Raw genomic sequence first — 22983 nt, 5'->3', positions numbered from 1 at the left:
TGACTCTGCTTAGTTGTACAATCCAACTTTACTCTTTCGAAGTGGCAATAAACAAACTTCTGACGCAAATACAGATACCTTGTAAGGTATTTTGCCTGTACTGTACCTCAATAAAATTCACTTGCTTTCATTTGTTGTTTCTTTTTGCTTTATTATCCAACTTGCACTATTTAGAGTACTTTAAAGGTAGGATGAGGTGATCAGGTGGGTTAGAGGTTTCATCCTAACCTAACCACCTGTGATTCAGCAAAATCACTAATCCAACACTGCACAGATCCCAATCATTCTGGATTTGAGGTGGTCAACCTGTACCATCTATTACTCACTGACTCCTACGATTTTCTCAACTACATCCTTTCCCATCCTGTCACTTGCAAGGATGCTAACTTACATTCCAGGAAACCAGGGTTCTTTTTCAGAAAATGGAAGTCTACTTCCACTACAACTGCAATTAAAGCAGTCCTTACCCACATCTCCCATTTCTAGCATGTCTACCCTTACCCCGTTCTCCACCACCCACACCCTCCCCCAACATAACTGGGATAGTTCCCCTTCTCCTCACCCAAAATCCCATGAATCTCTGTATCCAATACTATCATTCTATTCTCCACTACTTCCATCTCCAACAGAATTCCACTACTGGACTCATTTTCCCATACCTCTTGCTCTACTTTCTGCAGGAATTACACATCTGCTACTCTTGTCTGCTTATCTCTCCCCACTAAACCCCCTCCACGCACTTAGCCTTGATATGTTACAGTCCGTTCCCCCCCCCCCCCCACTCCAACCAAATTGACAGCATCAACATGATTTCTTTAACTTCTAGTAAACACTCCTCCATTTTCTGGTACCCACTTACTTTTCCTTTATTCCTCTACCCCTTCATTCTTTCTCTTCCTCTCCCCCACACTCAAGTCCCACCTTCAACTCTCTTATTGACTCTCCAACTTCCTTCCTGTTATTCTTGATTTGCTGTCCTCTCCTTATATCTTGTTTAGCATTTGCCTCTTCTACCTACCCCCACCCGAGTTTCATGCATCATTCCCATTACCTATCTTCTCCCTCTCATCAGGATGCACATAACACCTGCCAGGCTGTGTTCTTTTCTCCCTTCTCCTACCTTTACTCTTTCCTGAGAGCTTCTGCCCTCATTCTTTCCTGTCTCAGCCCGAAATGCCACCTATTCAATTCCTTCCATAGCTGTTGATGGACTTGAGTTCCTCCAGCATTTTGTGCATGTTGCTGTTGTAGGTTTTCACAAAAAAACGGCAGAGGCATTTTATGTTTAAGAAAAACCGTAGCAACTCATTTATTGAGCACAAAAAACTGAACACAGTGCAAGTCCTATATATGTAACAACCTCACCACATCAAACCAGCCTCTTCAAGTGAACCCCAACCCAATGTTGTGAATTCTGTACATTTCCACCAATTACATTACCCTACACAGCCACCCCAAGAATTCACTAAAACCAGCAATGTGAGACTGACTAGAGCTTGGATGAGCCACCCACCACCCCCCATCCAATATTCCCTAGGCAGAGGAACAGCAGGTGCCTCTTGCTTGTCCAGAGGCGTGTTGACACATTCATGGTCATGTTATGGTGGCAGGTGCAAGGTAGCGGAATCCTCCAAATCTTGGTGGGTCGGTTAAATGAGATGTACCAAAGCACATTCAGGTCTTCAGCCCCCCCCCCCACCCCCCGCCCCCATCTATGATAAAAGTCTTTTCTCTCCCTCTCCATTCAGAAGCCTGTAATAGGCCATTGTGAAGGGGCCTAAGGGGATGTTGATGTGCATTATGACAGATGAAGACAAATGAGGTAGAATGTAGGTCAACAGGAACCCAAGAGTGCTGTATATCATGATGGGAGGTAGGAATAGGTGCAAAGGAATTGAATTTACTGAGAAAGGTGGAACTTTGTTGAGAAGCTAACCAGGCAGTTGTGGTGTCAGAAATAAAATTACCTGGCACTCCGTACAGCTGTCCGTATACCAAATTAGCCACGGGCAAATACGGGTCCTTTTTTGGAGCTGTTCTGAGTCCCAGCAGGACACACAGAATCTGATCATCCCAACACTCATCCATTAGGAAAGCCCTCATAGCAGCCTTTAAGGAGCAGTGAAACCACTCAGATAGGCCATTGGACTACAGGTGATAAACCGTGTTGTGATGTAGCCTATGCTAGTTCAGGGCCATCACAGCCCAGAGGTTTATATGAATTGTTAACCATTGTCAAAGGAAATATTGGATGAGGTGAACAAACCCAGCAACCCAGATGCTGATGAATACCCAAGCCACGTCTACAGCTGTCATTGATGCTAGAGAGACGACCTTTGGCCACTTGGTGGTATGACCACTGCGGTAAGGAGGTGCACGGAACATTAGGAGGAAGAAGAGGACCAACAAGGTCCAAATTGACATGGTCAAATCATTGTTCGGGGACCTCAAAGGTGCCAACAGCACCTGGACACAATGGTTAATTTTTGCCCAATGGCACCCCACACATAGCAGCAATCCAATCACACATGTTCTTTCTAAGGTCGTGCCACACAAACTTTAGTGCAACCAGCTTCTGGACCAGATGCAAAACCCTACATGTGGAGTACTGCTCCATGACTGTGGCCAATACGGAGTGAGGGCAACCAGTTGAGACATTGCACAGAAGAAAAACCCCTAACTTAATGTCACCAACCACAGGCCTGTGACTGCTGTTCAGTAAGCCTGGACCTCTGGGTCAGTAGCTTGGTTGGCTGCCATTCTGGCATAGACAACCCCTATGTATATGGTCCAAAACAGCTGGCTGTGAGAGACAGTCAGCCACAGCATTATTTTTTCCTTGATATGTTGTATATCAGTTGTGAATTCTAATATGTAGGCCAGGTGGCATTACTGCTGTTAAGACCAAGGACCTGATATTTTGGCCATCACGGTGGGTGGGGGGGGGGGGGGTGGTATGGTCCACGAATGCTGTGAAATAACAACACTAGTGAACAGCCTTTCTCAACTTTTTTGCCTTAGAAAAACCCTAGAAATAATTTTCAGGTCTCAGGGAACCCCATGCATAAAAATTATTATACCTGCAGCTCACAAGACATGAGCATAAATCAGTAAGTTGTAGCTATAATAATTCAAAAATAATTGTCAATCCTCTTAAGTAGAGAATGAATTTTTAGCCAACCTTTCTTGAAAAAAAAAGTCAGATTAGCTTAGGTTACCCTTCTTGAAATTAATTTCTTTCCCTTACATAAATTTTAAGAACTCGTAAGGCTAACATAATAAATTTCTGTTAAATAACTGGCTTAAGACGAAATGAGATTTAACTTTTCTAAAGGTAGGCTCGGTAGATGTAACATATAAAAATTGCTAAGTTGGTTGTAAATTTAAGCTAGTTACAACATGAAAATTTATTGACAATGTTAAATAGCAAAGTTACTAAAAGCCATAAACCCAAAACAACATGAATAAAAACATAGCCTAAGACACATTTTTACACAAGACTTTGAGAAAATATTTTCTTACTCAGTGACATGACCAGGCTCAAATATAGGTCTACCATGTGAAACCTGTGCTTGTTTTTTGCTGCACAAGTACTCAATTCTGGGTCGACCTTGAGGTAAGGACACGCGGATTTCGCCTTCAACTGAAATGAGACAATTTCTATCCTTGCTCTTGATGCTTGTTAAACTAGAAAGAGCTTGCTCACATAAGTAAGAAGTTGAAAACTGCAGCAAAATGGTCATTGCTTTCCTATGAATTGCAGGATACCCTTCTTTCACAGAAATCCAGAACTTGTCCAAGGGCAGGTTGGTAAATCTCATTTTGAGTGCACGATTAGACTGCAGCTCACAAAGTTCTTCTTCTTCTCTCAAAGTCAAGTTCTCAGGCTGAGCAGCAGATTCACAGAAAGGGTCCCTCATCCAGTCATACACTTCTGTTGAAAGGGAGGAAAAATAATGTCCAATTTTTTTCTGTAGTTCTTCCAGGTGGTGTTCAATAAGACTTGAGACTTTCTGATACCCTTCCACACTTTCAAGCCCAAGCAGCAGTGGAAACATTTCAAGATTTCCTTTTGCAACATGATTTTTCCAAAGATTCAGTTTCTTTTTAAATCCAAGAATCTTGTCACTTGAAGTCAAAACATTTTCTCCAGGACCTTGCAGAGACTTGTTCAACTCGTTCATATGATGAAATATGTCTGCCAGGTAGGCTAGTTTCTGCAGCCATTCTTCATCTTTAAAGCACTCAGCAAAATATGGCCTGCCATTTTCTTGAAAGTACTCCTGCAATTCACCTTTCAGCTCAAACAACCTGTTGAGAACCCTTCCTCTACTAAGCCACTGGATTTCTGTATGCAATAGGAGATTGGTGTGCTCTTTGTCCAGGTGTTCACACAGTTTTTTAAACATTCTTGAGTGAACTGGTCTTTGTTTAATAAAGGTAACCATTTTTGTAGCAGCATCCAGAACCTTTTTCATATCATCTCCGAGAGTTTTTGACATTAAAACCTCTCTGTGAAGAAAGCAATGTGTTGTGACAATGTCAGGGTTTTCTTTTTTTACAAGAGAAACAAAACTTTTCATGGAGCCAACCACTGACAGGACACCATCAGTGCAGATGCCAACACAGTTCCTCCAAGACAGACCTTTCGTTTCCAGATATGAAGACAAAACATTAAATACATCTTGGCCTTTGCTTGGTTCCGGCAGCTCTTTGCAACAGAAAAAATTTTCTTCAATTTCACCATCATTTACAAATCTTACAAATGCTACAACATGACATTTATTGGTGAAATCTGTTGACTCATCAACCTGGATAGAGAAGCTGTTGCTTTTCAGTTTATCACACAAAACCTCTTCAGCATCATGTGACATGTCACCAATGCGTCGACCTATCGTACTGTTTGAGAGCGAAACCTTTTCAATTTCTCGTACTGCATCTTGCCCTAGCATTTTACCCACTATAATTTTACATGCTGGCATTATTAGGTTCTCACCAACTGTGTGACTTTTCCTTTTCTGGGTAATAAGCTCTGCTACTAAATAACTTGCTTCCTGAGCCCTTTTACTGACTGTGACTTTATTAACAAAAGACTTACTCTGTTTGTTTTCAGATTCCAATAGCTGTTTAAAGTAATCAGCACTTTTATCTGTCAAATGGCTGTGATTTGTAGTTAAGTGTCTTTGCAATTTTGCTGGAGCCATTGCTGCATTAGTAAGTTGTTTGCCACAGACGAGACACAATGGAACAGGACAACGTGGATCACCAGTCCATGTAAAACCCATTGATAAGTAGCTTTCATTGTAAAAACGGACTTTTTTTGTGTCCATTTTTGCACTAGTACAGTGAAATGACTCAGAAGATTGTAACTCTTCATCAGTAACCTTATCAGAATTGTCCGTAGGCCTAGGCCTAGAATCCTCCTCTTCCATCCCACACCTCCTCTTCAAAAATCGCCACCTTGGACCATCAGACATTTCTGTAAAACACAGGGGTTAATAAAATATAAAAAAAATGGCATAACTTAGGAGGGAGAGGTTGATGTCATAACCCAAGTTTAGCACGTCTGTTCATTGCTTGGAAAACACACTTCATGCTCATCAGCATACCGTCCTACCCTCCATCCATAACAGTGCTTACCAATTATCAACAGCCTCCTCTTTCTTGCATCAAAAACTGAGAATGGACTCAACCAAATAAAGACCATCCTACTGTGCATTGCCATACTAGGCTGAGAGAAATCTAACAAGATTGCTAACAGGGCTGCTCAGTCACTGCCCACCACTGAGAGTGCTAGCATCGTGCGTTGCGCAAGTTCAAAATGCAATGTTTTTGTTTTAATCACGATCTCACAGAACCCAGACAAATAGAAATCAAGAAGCTCACAGTCAAGTGTGCTGCATTTCCTTTCATGGGGAACTGTGCTGCCGAATGAAAGCAGCGAGTAGTTGCCTCTGGTTAAGAAACCCTGCTTTATAATCTATTGGTCATTTTGCATCTCCTGTAGTCAGTGTTTGTCTTGGAGTATAGGTCGACCTCCTATAATCCGGCACCACTGGGACCTGAGGAGTTCCCAATTAGTGAAAATGCCAAATTACTTAAGGATCACATTAAGCAATAGCTAACCGCCTCATCATACTTTTAAAATATCATGTTAATCAGTACGTTCGATAATAATGAAACAAATATTAAATGAGTAGCAAGTGAAATTTTAATAATATACTGTACAGCCACAAATAAAATAAAGGGGTACAGGTAAACAACCAGGAATTAACATACAGAAAAGTTGAGCACTTCCGCTTCTAAAGTGAGACATTTAATATACCTTCAGGCAAAGTTACATGTCTGCAAGTGTGGGGTTGTCAGGATCATCAACATCTTCATCTTGAAAAATGAGTGAAGCATCAGGAACTGGTGCTGAAACTGGCACAAAAGTTTCTTCAACAAACTCTGCTCCTGCTTCCTTGTCTGCTGAACGTTTTTCACCACACACTGCACGAAACTGTAAGCCGTGACGCTGCTTGAACCGATGAAGCCAGCCTTCACTATAGTCACACTCATAATCTAGTCCTAGTTCTTCATGAAACACTTTTGCTTGTTCCTTCACCATATCTCCAGATAGTTCAACACCTTCACTTACACGCAGATTAAACCACGTTATCAGCACTTTATCTAGTTCCGAACTTCTTCCGTCTTTCATTGTTTTTCTTACGCACATCTGTTTCTTTGAGCCACTATCAGCAAAAAAGTGTAGCAGTTTTTCTTTCCGTTTCTTTATATCATACACTGTGGAAGAGCCAATATTGTAACACTCGCATAAGCTTTTCACCGATACACCACTGTCCAGTTTTTTCAAGAGTTCAACCTTATCTTTAATGGATAACGTGTGGTGTTTTCGCTTCACAGCACAAGGTGCATTTCCTTTACTCACTGGGGCCATAATTGGGGCTAAAAAAGAGCAAATGATATTAATAAATGCAGGAACAGAAGCAGGATTGGCCTGTCTGTGCTTACAAGAGCGCACCCACACGTGAACAGACCTAACGCAACCAAAACAATGCGCAGCAGATTGGTACGGTGGCCTGGGAAATTTGAACTCAGTGCCGGATTACCGAAGGAACCAGATTAGAGGTAGTCGGATTAGTGAAGGTCGACTGTATAACCCCAATACAAGGCTGTTTCATCTGAATTGTTGGCCTGCTTGGGACTTAAATTTCCAGTAACTAACTTAACAAACTCATCGGCTGCTTCCTTGTCTGATGTCCATTTCTCACCACACTGCATGAAATTTTATGTCATGTCATGACTAGAAACACTGAAGCCACCCTACATTGTAATCACACTCATAATCCAGCCCTAATTCTTCATGAAATAATTTCACGTGTTCATTCACCATCGCTGACAGTTCTACACCTTCACTGACTGAGTTAAAATGACTTCGAAAACTTTATCTAGTTGTGAACATCTTTTAATATTTTCCTTATGTAGATCTATTTTGATTTGCTGTCAGCAAAGAACTAAAGCAACTTTTTTTGTTTCTTTAGATCATCAACTATAGAATATTATACAAGTCACCTATGCTCTTCACAGACACACCACATCTTGTATAGATAACATATGGTATTTGGACTTTACACAACGAGAAGCACTTCCTTTATTCAATGAAGTTATGACTGGGGCTAGATAAGCACAGTTATTAAAATAAAAACAGAATATCACAGAGGAATAATCTGCTTGTTTTAAAAGTCCGTTCAACAGCTGATTCTGCTAATGATGCCACCAAAACTGTTGCAACACGTTGGCGTGGCATCACGGGAAAACTATTAGGCTAGCGAAAATTATGTCCGAACCAGCGGTGGAAGTGGAGCTGAACAAAATGGGGATGGAAGCAATCAGAAGCCATGGGTTCAGCTTAAATCTTTATGAGAAGTTTCCAATGAAGACAATTTAAAACTCAAAAGATTTGAACAGTAATGAGATTTTGAAAGGCTGTCAGGGTTTTTTTTAAAGTGTAGTCACCCAAACCTATTAGCCACCCTATCTACCCCACAGATAACCCTCCACATTCGGAAAGGAAAAGTCCAAGTAAAAAGAAATTGCAAGCGAAAAATCTGACCAGTAGGTTGAGACGGCAAAATTTGTTCTCTTATACTGGGCAGTGATGTCTGAGCAACCAATTAGCTACACAGCTAAAGAACCATAGCCCTGCATAGAGAACCAACAAATGAAACTACTAAATTGTAATACAAAATACCATTTTACAAAATAATCTATTTATTAGATTTCTTTTTAAATTTTTTCCTCCCATTTCAGTGTTTGTATGCTGTTAGAAAAATTGCACTTGATCTTTTTTGGCAATGCACTTTGCTCAGCCAAAGACTTAAACAATTTGAATTATAAGTAAGGAAGTATAAAACTACAACATAAAACACTAATGAAATAAGAGGTAGATGAGTACGAATGACAATTAAATATTGCTCAATATACTTTTAAATACAATAACACCTCAAAACATGCAAGACAAGACTAGAAGATCCCATCAAAGCTCTGGGCAAAGGAAAAACGTGACACAGACACACTCAATGATGGGAACCAGTCAACGAAAAAGGTAATTTTGGAAACTCCGGTATGCAAGGTGATGACAGACATATTGGGCAAAGCAGAAATTGAGAGGGAAATGCATTCTTTAGATGGAGTAGAGTTACTGAGGCTGCAGTCACTGGACAGATTATCCCCAGAATTCAGAAACCTAGCGAGAGGTAATGCACCACTGATGAGATATAGCTAATATTCAAATGTCACTAAATTTTGAAAAATCTTAAGATTATGTAAATTCTAGAACTACAGGAAGTTATTCAACATATCCAATAAAATTTAAGAGACATTAAACTGAAATACAACCAACCCTCAAGAGAATACCACAACAGCTTTCAGGAAAACAAACAGACCAGACTACCAGCAGATGCATAATAAAATATCATAAATCCAATGCAAATTAACAAGTGGAAATACTAAACCACAAAGCTGAAGATTCAAAGGCCACAAAAACTGAAATGAATCTCTCTTCAAACCTACAAGCAGCATACTGTTCTCGACAGTTGCAGCCAAATGCAGAAAGAGGTTTGACTTTTCTACACTGAACTATTGCACTAAGGTGCTGATCTAATGCAGGTACGAATGATGCACAATGTTGTACTGCACACAGCTTACCTCCTGGAACCACTTTGTCCGGAGTTGTTTCTTCACGCTCATTAGTTAACAATTCTGGTCTAAAAAACAAAGAAAATTCATTTCTAACACATCTAATTGCACCACTGCATGAAATAATGGCAGACTGAACTTTTTGTATTACAGTGGAATAAAACTATCATGTTAAACTATATTATTAAAAAAAACACATTACAAATTACTCGACATGAGGAATCAGTTTTACTTTTAAGTCTTTGTTTTAACGATATTTTAAAAAACCATCTGCATATAAATAAAATAATTCTTAGTATAACAGGTGCAAGTTACCGAATACTGAAAGGCTTGTATGAATTTTGAGATGATATTTCTATGAGCAATAGGATCTAGATTCTGAGGGCACAGACTCCAAATAAAGCAACACCCCTCAAAAACTGATATGAAGACTTTCTAAAGCTAGAGCAGTGAATTTATGTTATTTGTTGCCATACAGGGTTGTGGAGTGCAAATCATTGGGTGCACTAAAGGCAGAGTGACAGGTTTTTGAATGGTAAGGGAGTTAAGGGATACAGGAAGAACAACATTGAAAAAAAATGAGCTGTGATTCAATGCCACAGAATACTCAATGGGCCAAATTTCCAAATTCTGCTACTATATCTTAGTGTTGTGGTGAATGAAAATGAACTGATTTGGGGTCAAAATGAATAGCAGAAACAGGTCAAGTCTCTAATGTCTCACGTCTAGGTTTTGATTTCAATTCTGCTACTGAATAAAGACCCATTCCTACCAAGCCATCATATAATTTACTGCCCTTCCCCAGAGATTATATTACTAATCGTTTTGCACAGAAAGCAAAAGGGTGCATGTATTAAAATACAAAATTATCAAAATCTGAATTATGTCAGTCTAATACTTAACATATTAAAGGGAGGGTAGGCAAGTAAATGAAGAGGTGAGGGTTAAGGTGACAGATTGAGATGAGAAAAATATGTAATACTTAAGCCAAGTGCTCTGTCTTGACACCACATATCCTACATAATCCTATGTAACAGACAAAGTCATCTGTAGCCCAATACAGGAAAAGTAGCAAACCCTGAAATTAAAGATCACCTATAGCAAAACTGTGCACTATTCACTAAGAGTTTCAAAAAAAAAATCAAAATGTTTGAGTACCAAAGGGCATGATACAGTGGTACAGGAGATAGCGCTGCTGCCTCTTAGCTACACCAATCTGCACTGAATCCTGACCTCCAGTGCAGTACAGGTGATGTTTGCACTATGGAGGTTCCTGTCAGGTGCTTCAGTTTCTTTCCATATTCAAAAGATGCACTGGTATCAATCAGCTCATGCAAATTTAGTCCTACTGGTGGGTATCATGGCTAAAGAACTGAAGGGAAATAGATCACCTTACAAGAGAAAACATTTATTTACTTACTGAGATACAGCACCGAAGAGTCCCCTTTAGGGCTATAAACCACATCGCCCCAGCAACTCCTGACTTAACCCAAGCCTAACCACAGGACAATTTATGATGACCAACTAACCTAGCAACCGGTACGTCTTGGGCTGTGGGAAGAAACCAGAGCACCTGGAGGAAACCCACACAGTCACAGGCATACACACTCCTGACAGACAGCGGCAGGAATTAAACCCTGGTCACTCAAACTGCTAAGTGTTGAAATAACCAGTACGCAACCATGCTGCCCCATACATTGCATGGTAAATTGGACTGATGGGTGATCTTTTGGGAGCCAACATTGACTTGAAATGTTATAAGTGAGAACGTGTTTGTTTCAATACAGAAACTAAGATTAACAAAGTAAGACTGTGAATGACGTAAACATAGGTAGCCTGAAGCTTAGATTTAATAGTTAATGAATTCTGCATACTGAAATATAATACAATGTAGCCATGAACAATGCAAATATTTCAGGAACATACTGACACACAAGTTATTTCCACCCACCTCAGTTAATAAATTTCAATCATAGTCAAAGTAGAAGACTGATTTTTATACATTATGAAAAGGATTAAATGTAAAAGGACTTGTATTTATATATCACTCAAAATCCTCAGTTATTCCAAAGCCCTTTGCAGTCAATAAATCTACTTTAGGAAAACTAGGGAGTGATTTACAGTGGGCAGTAAGATCCACTTATGATGCCATTAAATCATATCCTTACTAAATCCATACCTTTTTATAACAAATTTTATCTTGTCTTTTGCTAGAAGAATTCTTTCTAATCTTGGAATTCCATAGGTGGACGGCCTCCTAAATGGAATCCCTTCAGGTAAGCCATCAACACAAAGATCTTCAGAATTGGACTGGAAGAGTGGATATGGGATCACAACTGGTCCGGTAGCTAGAGTTGCTTCAGCTGAAAGATTACACAATGTAAAACTTAGATCCCATCACAACAGTGTTTTGCAATACCTGCTCTAAATTCCTTACATTCTACTTTGCAATGAACATATTTTAACAGTGGTGAATGGGAGGATTGTCAAATTGCAGAATGTTACTTCTCAACAGGTAAGTGGGGAGATGAAACCTCTGATGATTTGTATATTAATGTTGTAAGATGAGGCCCTCCATTGGTCTGGGTCCACCATAGATGCTGCGTGTCATCTGTCTATGTGACATGCAAGCCAGCACTAAAGCTAGGATAGAACGATGTGGAGAGCAAGTTGTTGCCCATACAGCAGGTCCCTCCTCTCCATGCAGCTGATGAATCCAAAGGAACAGCAGAGACCGATACAGATTAGCATCAGCATTGCAAGATATCGTTATCAGAACCTTCTAATTCTCCTAACAGAGAATAACAGTGCAGAATAAAGCATGCCAACTTGAAAATGGGCTTTAATATATTAAATTTTTGTGTTTCTATAGTCTACATGGTCTAATGTGTGTAGGGTTAGAAATCCATTCTTAATTAGTCCCATAAACAAGTGCCTTTCCAGAATTAAAAACAAAAATAAACAAGTTACTGACTAATGACAAAGAGAAATGCAATTAAACTCCATCTGTGATCAAAACAAAAATCTGTAGGCTTTGCTCCCTGTGCTATTCATGCACAATACCCCAAGTAAATCTCCAATAAAGTCCAAAAGTCCAAAGAAATCTGCTATTATTGCAATGCTCAAGTTCGAAAGATACTGCAATTGCTGGAGTTTTCACCGTATTAGCTAACATAACACAGGGAATAAATAATTTAATGTGCAGCAAATAAAAAGCTAGCTATGTACAAAGGATTGATAATTGAGTACTTCTGTCCACATAAATAGAAAAGCATTTGCTAAAATAGACCTAATTCAAAGTGAAGCAAATAACTACGTGATACAAACACACACAGTAAAGCCAATAAATCATTATTAGGGCCAACTCATCTTGACATAAATTGATTTACATATCCTCATTTCTAAACAAATTAACAATTATCTGCACTTCATAAAATAATTAAAATAATTACCGTATTTCTTTTCGAAGAGTTCTTCCACTTGCCTTCTTAAATCAGTAATTCTAGCATTCCACTGCTCTGCATTTAAAAAAAGGCTTTTTAATTAATGACGAAAGCTTGAAAAGAGAGACAGAGAGACGTCAACGATGACAACTATCAGCTTTGAATGCAGGACTTTTTAAAGCTCAAGTGTAAATATTCCATGCCATCTACAATGAACTTCAGGACACTCAAGCAATCAAATACTTGGTTCCAACGACAGTTTTTTGACAATTAGAATTCCAAATTATGATGTATCAGTAGCAGAGTTACTAAATTAACATGGTCATGTCTAACTCACTGCTTTCCTTAAATCAGCCAAAATAAATGTCTGCAAGAAATCTTACTTAACGAACGTTCCTTGGAAACCAAATCAATGTAAACTATAAACACTGGCAGCTTGCCAGTAAACAATGCTTGGCAAAGATAACTCAATTTGCAAAGTTGGGTAGTGTTTATATTTGGAAATGGAGAATGAAATTTACAATACAGTGGTTCCAGTTAACTGGGCCATCAGATACGCGGTGCACTTATTTGGAACAATTCTGAACAAACAAAAAGTAATCAAGAGAATAGCAGGCATTCCCTTTATTTGTGACACTATACTGCTTAATTGGGACAGGAGCCTGTTGACAAATAGTTCCTGACCAGCATCAGACACATGTACTTGTGTAGCCATTAGACACTACACCATGCTTGCACTGAACAGTTTTATAAATATCTTCAGTTCCATGTGCCTGTGTTCAAAAAACAAGGATTTCTCTCACTGATAGTTGGCGAGAAATAAGCAGTAAGATAATTCAGAACTGATTTGATCACTGTGGTTTCAAGCATTCAAGCTTCAAGATGCTAGAAACAGCTAGGAGTGAGAATGAAACAATTTCACTACTTCACCAATTTAGTAACTACAAATAATTTGAAGATATCGACAATCATCTTGGATGACACAATTATCAAAAGCATTGTTTGAATACAGTCTATTATCCACACTAGGTAATGTTGCTGATTTTATTCGTTTACAGTCAAAAGAACCAGGCAACGTAGAATTAGGAACTAATAGTTTTATAGTACTGTATTGACTTTTTAGTGTTCTAATTTAATGTATTTCATTTAAATGCATCATTTGTTACTGAGTAAAATGGTGATTTGGTTTTAACACCTTTTTAATTATTTCCATGAAACTTGGCTAATTGAGGCCAAATGGGCCAAAATGTACTGGTCCTAATATGTCCCAATTAACCAGAATCCATTGTATTTACAGTTAAATACTAAAAATATACAATTTAACTCCTGCATAATCAGTTCTACTTCTCATTTAATTGAAACAGGCCTTTTCTGGACACTGAAATGGTACTTTAACTCACCAAAATTGAATTCCCTACTTTTCCGCTTCACTGTGGCCCCAGCATCTGTTGCCTGTACAGTATTCTTTGGTCGCTTATTTGGTGGGAAATATTCATCATCTGAAAACATAAATTGAGCTTTATAAATTTCTCCATGTTACTCTTATAAGTGCTAACAAAATATGTACCCATCTATCGGCCAAATGATCTTATGTAGAGTGCCTTACAGTTTCAAGGATCCTGTAACACAAATTTTGCTGATGCATTCATGACAGAAGTAAAGGCTCTTCCTAGGTTGCAAAGTGATTCCATTTATACAGATGTCCACAAATCGGAAAATAACAAAAAAATCACTCGAAACAGTCTTATAATGCTGATGATGAGAGCCAATTAACAAACAATGATTAACCAGGTTCTCCTCACCAGTTAGAATGATACAGAACAAGGATGTCAAGCTTAATGGTTCATTCTGATAGATCAGTGGGTGCAATATTGTTTAAGGGAGTTTTACAGGTATCAATGGAAGTGATTGCTTGGGAAGCAATCCCAAAGCAAATCCTTTAAATGGTCTGCCTCAGTGAAACTGGTAACTTATGTTCCTGAGAGAAAAGTATCTGATTACAGAGTTCTTTTCCTGCGATCTCAATTAGCTGCCATATTGTTACAAAATATATCCTAATCCATTTTAATGGCATTTACCCAGAAATATTACCCCTGCCCCAATAAAGAACTGTCTTACAGGTATCAAGGGAAATATAAGCTAAGGAGCAACAAAGCTTCTTAGTTTTAAAGTTCTGATATGTTATTTTCAAAGATTATGCATTCTGAAATTCAGGGGTCCCCCATTTTTCAAACGTTAGCTCTACGTCACATCACTGTTACGAAAGACCTACATTAGTACCTGTTTTTGCTAACAGAAGGTGTTTCCACTGTTACGAAAAAAGGCAGCGTGCTTGCGCTGAGCAGCCAAGCTCCTCTCCCGGAACTACATTCTAGCAGGCATTGCTTAAACACGTGCCTGTGAGCATCTGTGCTTTATGTCTATTTATTTTGTGCATCTGTTAGCAAGATGAGATCTAAGGTATCAGAAAAGCCTAAAAGAGCGCGTAAGGGTGTTAGACTTAGCGTAAAACTAGACATAATTAAGCGTTTCAATCGTGGTGAACAAAGTAAGGATATAGTGAGTTTGGCTAAGGGTTTGTGGAAGTTGATGAAGATGATGTTGAAGAGGTTTTGGCATCCCATGACCAAGAACTGAGAGATGAAGAGCTGATGAAGAGGAAAGGATAACAATTGAAACCAAACACAGTAGTGAAGGAACTGAACGAGAAGCAACTGCGTTGAGATTTTCGCTACGATTGACAACACTTCAATGATTGCAGAAAAGTATGACTTTAATTTTGAAAGGGTGCATAGGTTTAAAGTAGTGGTCGCCAACCCGTCGATCGCAATAAACTGGTCGATCTTTGAGACTTTTCCAGTAGATCCCGAAAAAAAATGAAAAATAAATACACAGATACTGTTGAGAGATTGTTTTCGGGTTGCGGGGTTTTAGTTCCGTTCTGCCCGGTGCGCATGCAGGTAGCTCCCCCGCACTACACAGTGTACTTCAGTGGTCCCCAACCACCAGGTTGCGAGGAATCAATATGAGTCAACTGCACCTTTCTTATTCCCTGTCACGCCCACTGTTGAACTTAAGCACACGTAAGGTCATCAGTCGCCTAAATGCAGTGATACCCTCACACCAGGGATCACCGGTTAGCCTCGGGTAACCGGCTGTCTTGCACGGCTGGCAGGAAGTGCCGTTGCTACTGGCCTGGAGCGCAGACAGATGGGCGCCGCCTCTAAACCTGTTTCGCACACAAAATGTTCGTGGGGAACCCGGTGCTAAAATATTCACAGATAATCTAATTCGGGCTCAGGGTTCCATAAGTATCAGAGCAGCTACCGTGCTGCAATCTACTGAAACAAACTTTTGTCCGCCAATAGATCCTACAAGGGGGGGCGGGTGCAGGCCTGTCACTCTCCTCGCTCCATCAGTCGTTCTCTCCGGACTGCGACTGCCGGCATGGGGACCTCCGGCCCTGACCTTGTCCTCTCACTCCACCCGCGAACAGCTGCACCTGGCCAAGGCATCTGGCAGCGGGCGGGCAGGAGGCTGTCTAATGAGGCCCTGAGTCCAAGCACCCCGCACTTAAAGACAAATCTACAGAGTTTTTTTCAGCGGAAAAAACATGAGCAGCATGGGACAGCAGCTAAGTGCCGAGAGCCGCGAAAACTAAATTGCGGAATAGAAGGAACCCCCTTCGAGTATCACTGTATTCCCATCGTGTTTAACACCCCCCCTTCAGCCGGTCCACAAGAATAATGTCAATATTAAACCAGTCCGCAGTGCAAAAAACGGGTGGGTACCCCTGGTGTTTATACATTATTTCTACTTCTGGGTTGCGGGGTTTTACTTCCGGTCGTTTCTGCCCTGGTGCACATGCGTGTAACTGATCGATTTGGGGTAGATCTCACCTTTCACGAAGGCTGAGGTAGTGGATCTTGGGCTTAAAAGGGTTGATGACCACTAGTTTAGGGCATATTTGCAGGATGGTTTGAGTGCCTACAAAGAACTGCATGATAGAAAAATGCGCAAGGCTAAGCAGTCAAGCATACCGTCGTTTCTCAAGCCTTCCACATCAGCCACAGCAGACGACGAAACTCGTGCTTCGACATCGAGACAGGCAGACATAGAAGGTGTCCTGCCTGCCCTGATGGAAACAGACGACGATGAGATGGCACCCCAGTCTCCTCTACCTCCCACCACCCCAACCTCTGACGATTCAGCCTAACACACCATCATCAACGTGCTCACTCTATTATCAATTCAGGTAAGTGAAACTACACTGTACATACATTATTTCTACTTTATATAGGCTGTGTATTTTTATGCGTTATTTGGTAGCTTCATAGCTTAAAGGTTATTGGAAAGAGTGCTTCTGCTGGAAGCGCTTGCGCCGTGTTTCTGCCACGAGTGCTGCCGAGAGCGCTTGTGTGAGATTTTCCCTGCGATGGACAGTGCTGCAATAATTGCAGAAAAGTATTCCTACATTATATAGGCTGTGTATTTATCAGATCATTCCTGCTTTTACTACATGTTACTGTTATTTTAGGTTTTATGTGTTATTTGGCATGATTTGGTAGGTTAGTTTTTGGGTCTGCGAACTCTCACAAATTTTTCCCATATAAACAAATGGTAATTGCTTCTTCACTTCACGACATTCCGGCTTACGAACCATTTTATAGGAACGCTCTACTTTCGAATAGCGGGGGAAACCTGCAATTAACTTTATACTATAAATGTAATTTGCCTAAATTTGAGAGTAAAGTGCCAGGCGGGTAAAGGGTCAAGAATATTGGGATGAAAAATAATGAAGGAAATGCATAAGCAGCTCCAAAATTCAAGTTCACCAACTATCTGCTCATCCAGTCCCATAGAAACAGGCACAAATATTTTAGATTATAAATAGGAGAAACTAGACAAAATACTAACTTAACTGAACATTCAAAAATAATAGTTAGTGTGATTTCTGGAGATAACCAAATAAGTTAAAGACCAAAGCTTGCCTTCAATAGTAACTTCTACTTCTGGGTCCTCACTAGTTTCAGAATGCTCTTGCTGAGTTGAATCTAAAGAATACAAAACAAATGTTTACCACTTGAAGAAAAATACTGAAATAAAATTGATTTGCTCATAAATCACTTCCTTACAAATTATAGACATTGCACCTTACATTGCTATTGCACACCATTAAGTATTACACAATTGAGAAAAGCTTTTGCTTAAATAAGGTCACCGCATCTGCCCTGATTTATTGTGTTTCAGAAGCTCTACGGAGATTTTCAAAATAACTGCGTTAACTGCAAATTTCATAATGTTAAGTATCAGAATATCAACGTATTTGAATGGTCTCATGGAAAACACTGCTTTTTTAATTAAACCTTCAATAATTTCTCAATGATCAGATCCTTCTGCAGCATTGGCCTCAGCTCTATAAAGCCACAATTATTATGAAAATGAGTTTATCCCACACTATGAAAAAATATTAAAGATATATGCAATGCAAATGTTAATTGATTTACCACAATTTAAGAGTTTGCACTGCTTTTTCAAAATACTCGATTGCAGAGCAATCTCTTACCCCAATATTGTCTTTTAAAATGTTTCAGTGAGTGGTTCATGTGTTAAATATATATTATGTCTACTGTAGAGTACATAATAAGTACTTCAGTAGAGGGCATGGCAGACTCTGCAACCATTTTACATTTGTAGAGGACTCAAAGCAATGGGCGCAAACAAAATTTTTCCAAAGTAACATTTTATGTATTTAAGCAATCAAAATAAAAACTGCAGATTCTGTAAATATAGCAAAATGTTGGAAAGACTGATCAGGTCAAGCAGCACTGGTGGAAAGCAAATAGTTAACAAACAAATTAGACTTGAAGGGAAATCTCTTAATACAATGAGATCTGCAATAGCCTGTTACAAGATTTTGATAAATGACTTGGATGAAGATGTGGAAGGGCAAGTTAGAAAGTTTGCTGATGACACAAATGTTGGTGGGGTTGTGGATATCATAGAAGGTTGCCGAAGGTTAAGACAGTAGATTGGCAAGAGGCAGAGCTGGCGTAAGGAGTGTGACCTAAAATTACTATGAAGTAATTCACACTTGAAGGTTGAATTTGGAGGCAGAACACAGGATTAATGGCAGGACTTCTAGCAGTGTGGAGGAACAAAGGGATCATGGGGTCCACCTCCATAGATCTCTCAAAGTTGTCATACAAGTTAATAGGATCAACGGATCCACTGATGCTGCCCGACCTGCTGAGTTCATCCAGCTTGTTTGTACGTGTTGATACAGGTTAATAGGGTGGTTAAGGTGGTGTATGGTACGTCTACATTCATTATTCATGGAATTGAGTTCAAAAGGCGCTAGATGATGTTGCAGCTCTTTAAAACTCTGGTAGACCACACTTGGAATATTGTGTTCAATTCTGTTTGCCTCAATATAAGGATGTGGAAACTAGAGAAAGGGTACAGAGATTTACCAGCATGCTGCCCATTTCAAAAAGTATGTGTTATGAGGATACTTAAAGAGAGCTAGGGCTTTCTTCTTTAGAGTGAAGGGAATTAGAAATGACTTGATAGAGGTGTACAAGGTAAGAGGTATACATGGAGTGGATCGCTAGCACCTGTTCCCCAGGGCAGAAATGGCTGATACAAGGAGGCACAATTTGAGGTAATTGGAGGAAGGTATAGGAGGGTTGTCAGAGTTAAGGTTTTATTTAAAACAGAGTGGTAAGCGCATGGAACACACTGCCGATGTTGTGGTAGTGGCAGAACTAATAAGGACATTTAAGAGACACTCAGATAGGCACATGAAAGAAAAATAGAGGGCTCTGTGGGGAAGGAAGATTAGATTGACCTTGTGAGTAGGTTACAAGGCCAGCACAACATTGTGAGCCAAAGGATATGTAACTTGCTGTACTATTGTATGCAACTAAGTACAATTCTGCAACTACTGCTGGCACCAGCGCCTCAAGTACATTCAGCGAGTGTGTGGATGTGTTTGTAGTCTGTCCCCATTTAACATGATGGCATTTCCACTCAACATGGTGTATTTTCACTGTAAAAGCTGGATTTCAGCTCCAAAAGGACTGTGCAGTGATCAATACAGTCACTGACAGATTCATCTGCAATAGGTAGATTTGGTGAGAATGACATGAAATAGTTTTCCTGTCTTGCTGGTTTCCTCAACACCCACCCCAGATCCAGACAACAATGTCTTCTAATACTTAGCTAGCTTGATAGGTACTATTGCTATTCTGGTGACACGTATCCACGCAGAGTACACTCAGCACCTAAATGGCATTCAACATGGAGTAGTATTGATTCACCAGCAGAAAGGGGATGCAGGCTGTAAGCTGAAGAATTCTTTGCCCACGTTTAACTTAATGCCATGATGTTTCATAAGATCAAGTGCCAGTGTTGACGAGTTCAAAGGCAGTTACCCTCTGACAAGATACCAACTATACCGCCACCTCTGCTGGAGTGACAGTACATACCCAGGGATGGAGATAGTGGAATGGATCTTCAATCATAAGATAAGATTCAATGAGTACCACTACATCAAGCTGTTACTTGAATAGTCGAGTAGGTTTGTGCCAAAATTGGAAAACAACTTTTCCAACTTTGGCACAAGCAGAGTACAGTCGGCCCTCCTTATCCGCGGGGGATTGGTTCCAGGACCCCCCGCGGATAACAAAAAACGTGGATGCTCAAATCTGTTATTTAACCTGTCCCAGTGCTGTGGTCTTTAGACCCAGCAGAACCCCGGACTTTATTTAACATGTCTCAGAGTGGTGGACATTAGGACCTGGCGGCACAGCTCTGAATCCGCAGTGCTTCTGTTCACGAAAATAATTACAATCACGATTGAAAATAAGGTGGAAGTAATAAAGCGATCGGAAAGAGGTGAAATACCATCAGTCATTGAAAAAGCGTTAGGCTACAGTCGGTCAACAATCGGAACAATTTTAATGGAGTATGCGAAAGGCCCTGCCCCAAGGAAAGCTACAATTATTACTAAGCAACGCAGTGGTTTAATTATTGAAATACGTATGTTTCTCAAGTGTTTTATATGCATAGGAAGGTAAAATATGTACTATATACTAAGAAAAACATTTGACTGACGCTAAATAATACTGGAGGTACCTGTTCCGACTTCAAATCCGACTTAAAGACGGACTCAGGAATGGAACTCATTCATAACCTGGGGAATGTCTGTACTTTTAAGTCATTTCTAGATTACTTATAATACCCAATGTAAAATATTATGTTATACTGTATTATTTAGGGAATAATGACAAGAAAAAAAAGTCTGTACATGCTCAAACAACAAGTGCTGGGGAGAGTACTTCCAGGTTTTCCCGATCCGCGGTTGGTTGAATTCGCGGATAATGAGGGCCATCTGTATGTCAGTGAGGAAAACTTCATGAACTTAGAGCTCGTCAAGCCCCATAATAACCAGTAATTCCAGATGCACATACTTGAAACACCAATCTCACCAAGACCTTACCAAGACATCAGAAAAATAACCTGAAGTTCACCTGAAAAATGTCAATGAATCAAACTAAGCAGCCCACAAATTTTGTACCTTTCAATAAATCAAACTACTATGAATACAGTAGTCTACTGATCACCCAAAGTTTTATAGCAACTTACTGATGTAAAAACTTGCACTTTTATTTCTATGCTTCAAAAGTTAACTACATTGCCAGTTCAAAAATTTCTGCATTAATGTGTTGTTACTTCTCTGGGACTGTGACACACTAATTTAAAGTTCTGAGGGGGCTTAAATCAAAAGTCCACTTCGTACCATCTGCCGTAAACTCCTCTTCAGTCTCTTCACTTGATGCATTGGCTTCATTTGGCAACTCTCCTCCTGTTGGCAGATGATACTTTGAATTACTTTTGAATATATTTTTGTACTCCTTAATGTACAATGCCATTTTAAATGGATGTGTAGATCCACTCTAAAGTTTTGTGCATCATGCCAAGTGAACAGAAAATACTAAATCATCTGCAAGTATATGCAATACAATGTGTTAATTGCATAGGACTGAAATGATGCGGCTTTTTGAAAATTAAACTTTTGGAGAAATGAAGAGGATAACTCAAAATTGAAAAAAGATAATGTTTTATAAACTATTGGTTGGAATAGACATGAGTAAGTTAAAAATCTGCAAATTTATGGAGTGTTTTGGTGTTTCCTATTAATCTTCATCCTCGATCCAAAACATTGAATTGCAAAATTCCATAGTACACTACTGTTTATTCATTGCATCCTCTATTTTCTATACTGTCTAATTAATTATTTGTACTTCTGTCTAAATCAAAGTCAGTCATCAACAATGAAATGTTACACACAATAAAACCTATTACAGCCTCCAATCATTCTTATTTGTTTTGACTGTGTGCGCCATTCCATCATCGTCATGTATTTAAAAATCACAAATAAATGTGCAATCCAAACAAATCTGCAGGATGAGTGACAACTATTACTAACTCCTGCTGCTGCTTTGCCTTCCTTTTATTCTCCATTTCTCTTGACCCTTGCAGCCTATCATATTATTCACCCAAAATACCATCCACAACGCGAAGTATTGGTCTTCCACCAGAATCTTAACATAAAGAAAAATTGCTGCAAATCATAATCTACAGTATGTTGAGATTGCACAAAAGTGGGACTATGGAATGGATGAAAGGTGAGTGTGTAATACAAAAAGGGACAAAACAGAGCAGCACTAAACTCGTTTTTCCAAACAGATCGCTAGGGTCATTAGCTAGCATTCGGATAACTATTCATCATCTTAAAACAAATCAGCTTTTAAAATTTTGGCAATAGAAACAAATGAATCAGAACAAACTGTGAAGCACTATTTCCTATGAAAAGTGGGCACATCACATCGTGAACTACTCATCAGCAATTTCTCAAAATACTTCCAGCATCCTGCTCTGGCTATATTCCTTTACCCACCAACACATCAGAATCATTGGATCCAAACTTGATTGTCAGCAACATTTTCAATTTCCTTAACCTCCAATCCAATAATTTTTATGCTTTTACATTGTAGATATGGAGTTGAAATATTTCAGTGCAACTGAAATTTCCAGCTCAAGAATTTCACCACAAGCACCACAGCACCATCTAGTGTGATTGAGCAAGATAAGAGAAACTGCAAATTTTCAAAACCAATGGCACAACACAACCAAGTAAATTCAATCAAGACACAGAAGGAGTAGGAGTTGGTCATTCTTTCCTCAATTCTGTGCTACCACTCAACAACACATTTACTGAGCATGTACCTCCAGTAGAAAAATAATGAAGCTTTGGAACAAGGAAAGAGTTTGG

At 39.5% G+C, this 22983-nt stretch overlaps 1 protein-coding gene across 11 annotated transcripts in view; it reads right to left on the bottom strand.

Annotated features, from left to right (window-relative positions):
* Positions 1-22983, bottom strand: part of LOC140731838 (general transcription factor II-I-like) — a 160804-nt gene that overhangs the window by 70158 nt on the left and 67663 nt on the right. For 7 of the 11 annotated variants that reach the window (XM_073053731.1, XM_073053732.1, XM_073053728.1 and 4 more), the window contains 7 exons: positions 21448-21513; positions 17636-17698; positions 14045-14143; positions 12654-12719; positions 11381-11564; positions 9211-9269; positions 911-5479 (listed from right to left, as the gene is read on the bottom strand). In XM_073053731.1, coding sequence (XP_072909832.1) covers positions 3519-5479; positions 9211-9269; positions 11381-11564; positions 12654-12719; positions 14045-14143; positions 17636-17698; positions 21448-21513 — 2498 coding nt within the window. In that variant the 3' untranslated portion in view covers positions 911-3518. Of the gene's footprint in view, positions 1-910; positions 5480-9210; positions 9270-11380; positions 11565-12653; positions 12720-14044; positions 14144-17635; positions 17699-21447; positions 21514-22983 lie in introns of those variants that run through there. The other 4 variants (XM_073053725.1, XM_073053724.1, XM_073053727.1 and 1 more) reach the window with 1 other exon arrangement.

Source organism: Hemitrygon akajei, chromosome 8 (genome assembly GCF_048418815.1).
Source record: "Hemitrygon akajei chromosome 8, sHemAka1.3, whole genome shotgun sequence".
Taxonomy (NCBI): domain Eukaryota; kingdom Metazoa; phylum Chordata; class Chondrichthyes; order Myliobatiformes; family Dasyatidae; genus Hemitrygon; species Hemitrygon akajei.
This window is presented reverse-complemented; position numbering and strand designations above follow the sequence as displayed.